The sequence below is a fragment of the Poecilia latipinna genome, unplaced genomic scaffold, assembly GCF_001443285.1.
Source record: "Poecilia latipinna isolate Pla-1442-1.1 unplaced genomic scaffold, P_latipinna-1.0 Scaffold142, whole genome shotgun sequence".
Lineage (NCBI taxonomy): Eukaryota > Metazoa > Chordata > Actinopteri > Cyprinodontiformes > Poeciliidae > Poecilia > Poecilia latipinna.
In genome coordinates this window covers 195,999-200,735 of record NW_015112758.1, presented here as the reverse complement: position 1 = coordinate 200,735, position 4,737 = coordinate 195,999, and the positions used below count along the sequence as shown (strand labels likewise).

Genomic DNA, 4,737 nt, shown 5'->3' with positions numbered 1-4,737 from the left:
CTCGGCCGTGTTCACCGACACCGACTTCAGCCCGCTCCAGTATATGGGTCCATACAGCTGCTTCTCATACAGCTGAGAAGGAGAGGACGAGAGGGAAACCTGATCAGTCCCGATCAGAATCCTGATGAAAACCTGATCAGAATCCTGATAAAATCCTGATCAGAATCCTGATAAAATCCTGATCAGAATCCTGATAAAATCCTGATAAAATCCTGATCAGAATCCTGATAACCTGTAACCTGACCTCAGCTCAATGCTCCCAGCAGAGCTACGCCTTCCTTCAGCTGGTGGTTGCCATAGAAACTACGACTGCACCGACCCACTTTTTCCCCTTCCGATACCGATATCTGAGGTTTAGTATCTGAATTGATTTAAAACGTTTCTTTTTTCCCCAAACAGACAGAAATGTACTGAATTAAAATGTCATTTACTGGCTCTGCACCAGAACAGAACAACTAAAAACACCAACAGCTTCAAAGTTTGGTCAAATGTAAAAACAACTTTAATTTGTCCAGTCAGTGCGGTGAGAGATATAACAGACAGTGTAAAATAAATGATAAACCAACAAAAAACAAACATAAAAACAAACTGCAACAAATGTTTCTTCCAAATGTTTCAGAAAGTGTCATTAGGATTTCTAAATATAATGTAAAATAAATAACGCATAGAATTAGACTCAATAGAAATGCCCTTGTGGGTCAGAAAGATCGTCACTGATATCTAGAATTATTTTCTATATCGGGGCTTTTCATGACGTAAAACTACTAAATTTAGATCAGCACTTTGGCGGCCATTTTAGCTTCGGACAAGCGGTAAGCAGTTTTAGGGGAAACGTCTGAAGAGTTGATTTTGTTTCTGATTGGGTGATTTAGGTTATTAATATGCACACTTTTATTCCCACCAATCGTTTTTTGCCGACTACAAATAAACTCCAGCTACAGAATCGTTTCATTTGACACAGAGCTGATGTAGCGACAGTGAATCTAATCGATTCACGGCTTTTACAAACTGATATCTAATTGGAAAAATGAACTGCAAAGCATTGAGGAGTCAATATTTTTACATTTTATTACTCGGCGGGAACAGATAGCGTAGCCTTTCAGCCATCGCTGTTTTCTCTCTGCTCACTTTGAGGCTTCTGCATTTCAACCATTGTTTAAGTTTCTCCACTCTGAGCTTCTGCAGAGGAATATGGGAGCGTTACGCGCTCTTCAGATATCGCCGTTCTGTTTGCTTCGTTTGTCCGAACATCCAGTAGTGACGACATTAGCGATCTGATCAGTGCGTCTCCAATAGAAACAAAGGTAATGCTACCTGAGCAGCATTTGCTTTGGTCATGAAAAACAAATGCATGATCAAAACCTGCCTTTGTTTTGGTCATACAACATATCTAACGCCAACAGAACCGTGCTGTCGGCGTTAGATTTGTTAGCACCAGGATGTGGAAGTGCTTCAGGCTTTGGCTGCAGGTGTGAAAGCTGAGGAGCGGTCAGGTACCTGCAGCTCATGCAGACGGTTGTAGTAGCCCTGGACCAGCATCCTGTAGAGCATCTCCCAGACGCTGACCCGGGGCAGGTCCGAGGCGGCCCGAGGCTTGTCCTGCAGGGCGGGCAGGACGGAGGGAGCGGTCCGGCACCGCTCCCGGCAGCAGACCTGGCTCCATGGCAGCAGACCGCCGCTTTTCCCTGACAGCGCTCTGCTCAACAGCCACGCAGCCATGGCAGGAGGCGAGTGGAAAACACGCGGATCCTGTTACATCCAAGCTGCTGCTGCAGGGAGGGGCCGGGCCAGAGCACGATTTAACCTGTCCAGATCTGAAGACACAAACCACAACGGAAGGAGTCTGGGGAAATGTTCAGTTTTCTCTGGTTTAAAGCCTTTTGAGTTGTGTAATCTGTCTGGACGGACTTGTTGTGAAATGTCTTAATAAGCCGATCTGCTCCTAACAATGAAGCTTGGTTTGCCTTTTAAGGGAGCAGCCCAGCATGCGAAACCTCCTCGCTCTGGATTACACAACCTCTGGGGCTGAGAGTAAACACCAGCTGCTGACAGCAAAACGTCCGACTGTTTAGAGAATCTGAACTTTCCTGAACTCTGGAGCCCTTATGCTGAATACCAACCTGAAATGTTTCAGAGAAACGTCTTCAAGGAACTGAAGACATTTCTCAGTCCTGCAGTGTGAGTGAGTCATCTTCCTGCTCAGAGGATCTCTGTTGGTGAGTGTGTGTGTGTGTGTGTGTGTGTGTGTGTGTGTGTGTGTGTGTGTGTCTGTGTGTGTGTGTGTGTGTGTGTGTGTGGGAGTCTGTTGCCCCTGCACACCTGTTGGTCATTTCCCTCATTAGGCTCAGGGTGACCTGATGGTTGACCTTCACAGGTGTGCACTAGTCGTATTTCCATCAATGTTTTTTAATTCACGCTTTAAAGTGTAGCATTAGAAACGATTCGATTGATGGAAACGTCCAAAATCAAAAGAACTTCCTCAGTGTCACAAAAAGGATTTTACGTTCGCTTGAGGTGGTTTTAGGTTTTCTGAAAAAGATTTAAAGCAGTAAAGAGAGATGGAAACACATTGGCCAAATAAGTTCTGATGATGCAGACTTTCCCATCCACTGGAGGTCTGTGCCTTACCAGAGGCACAAAGCTCTGAGCAATTTAACAAGAACTGATGATCTGGTTCCCCTGTTCTTCTCGACGTAGAAGTCAACAACTACGTTTTCATTGACCATATAATTTTTGGCTTAATTCAGAAAACTACAATGGAAGCTTTTTTTCACAACGTGTCACAATCCACGAAGAAGAAAACGACAGGAAGCCATCGGATGATGGCGGAGCACGTCTTTAATGACCTACTGCATCAACAAACTTTTAATTGTGTTTCTTATTTAGTGGAAACACTGCAGTTGAAAAACTGTTATTTCGACACTAGCAGAATATTTACAGTTTTGTAATGGAAATGCAGCAACTGAAGTTCTGGACTGACTGATGTATCAAACAGGACGTTTGATTTCTGACTTTTTCCTGACCAAATTCTGAAAATCTTTAACGATTTTTATGAAACTAAAGTTAATCTTCTCATGCAGATTATGATGCTTCATTCCACAAAGTTCTGGATTGAGAAGGAGTCGTTATTCCTCCATCTGTCAGCTCCCAACAGGCAACAGCAGCAAGAGAGTATCTAACGATGGATGGATGGATGGATGGATGGATGGATGGATGGATGGATGGATGGATGGATGGATGGATGGATGGATGGATGGATGGATGGATGGATGGATGGATCAAACAGAAAAGAGGAAACAAATATTTTTAGGTAAAGATGTTATAATTTAATTATTTTACATTTATAAAATCTGTGGAAGATGAAAATTATCTCTTAAATTTGTGTAACAAGAAAAATAAAACTGAACCCAAATATAAATTGTACCACAACAGTAAAAACATTATATTACTAATTACATTATAAAATGCTAATTAATTGAACATAATTAGTGTTTATGACAAACATGATCAGATATTCAAACCTACAGTCAAATTTGCAGACAAAAACAGAAATAACTCAGAGTATAAAGAACTGCAAGAATGACGCTAATCTGACCCTACTGCCTTTTATTTCTAATTATCATTTCAATAAAAATGATTTCTAACTAATTTAAATATTTTTTCAATGGATGAATAAAGTACTCATCTTTTAACAGCCACACTTTTGTATTCTCTTTAACTTATAGAACCACATCTCCCAGTGACCTTCAGTCAAACTCAGACTTCGTTCACCCAGATCTGCTTTCTATTTTCTGCTGATTTTTCCAACCAATTCAAAAGCATTAATAACCCAAATGTTTTTTTAATAAGGCAAACCTGAAAAATTACTTAAGTTTTCAATCTACAATGATTTAAATGCTTTCCAACAACAATAGAACAGACTGTTTAATTAAAATATTGTATGTTTAGCTTATTGTTGAACCAGTACATAATAATCATTTTTTTATACTAGTTTACAAAATACATATATATTTCTCCTAGCATTTTACTTGACAATTTTGGCCTAATGACATACATTTTAGAAACCCTGTATATAAATTACACACTAAATCACAAACATTAGAATTTAGCAAGAAAAAAACTGTTCTGGGTTGTTAACTTCCAGATTGTTTCTGCACATCAACACCAGTGAACGTAAACTCTCCAGAAAGAGGAAGGCCTGGCCTGTTAGCAGCAGCTAGTTTTCACGTTAGCATACAGAAAATGCTTCAGTAGTTTTTCCTCCCCATTAATAATTAAAGTGTGGAAATGTATGTAAGTTTAACTCTATCATCCAGACCTAACTACGTTCCTGCTGTGATTGCACATAGAATGGTCGGCTAATGACAATTAGCCTCTGGCTAACTAGCTAAAGGCTAACTGTCAATAACTTTAGTTTTAGCTAAACAGAAGTTTTCACATGAAAACAAAAGAGAAGCAGCCCTTTTTGGGATGTTTAGCTAAACTGTTGAATCAAAGTGTTCCTTCATCGCCGCTCCACAAGGTGCAGGTCCAGTTGCTTGTTTGGCACCAAAACGGACCGACTGACGATCTTTAGATCATCCGCAGTGGGGTTCGGTTTGATTTCAAACTCTTGAATAAGCTGAGAAAAAATGCCAAAAATACATAATAATTTAGAATATTGTAGAAAAGACATTGACAGATAAACTTTAAGTATTTATTTTAATGATTATGTCTCCAAGACTATGAAAACCTAAT

The 4,737-nt window shown here is 40.2% G+C and overlaps 2 protein-coding genes across 2 annotated transcripts in view; both read right to left on the bottom strand.

The window, feature by feature from the left end:
• The window catches only part of LOC106945403 (sterol 26-hydroxylase, mitochondrial-like), a 14,095-nt gene extending 12,349 nt beyond the window's left edge, over nucleotides 1-1,746 (bottom strand). Inside the window, exon 1 of the mRNA XM_015029056.1 lies at nucleotides 1,498-1,746. Within this exon, the coding sequence (XP_014884542.1) occupies nucleotides 1,498-1,719 (222 nt within the window). The 5' untranslated portion in view covers nucleotides 1,720-1,746. The remainder of the gene's footprint in view (nucleotides 1-1,497) is intronic.
• Nucleotides 1,747-3,303: 1,557 nt separating this feature from the next.
• The window catches only part of LOC106945401 (sterol 26-hydroxylase, mitochondrial-like), a 10,255-nt gene continuing 8,821 nt past the window's right edge, over nucleotides 3,304-4,737 (bottom strand). The window contains exon 10 of the mRNA XM_015029054.1: nucleotides 3,304-4,621. Coding sequence (XP_014884540.1) covers nucleotides 4,505-4,621 — 117 coding nt within the window. The 3' untranslated portion in view covers nucleotides 3,304-4,504. The remainder of the gene's footprint in view (nucleotides 4,622-4,737) is intronic.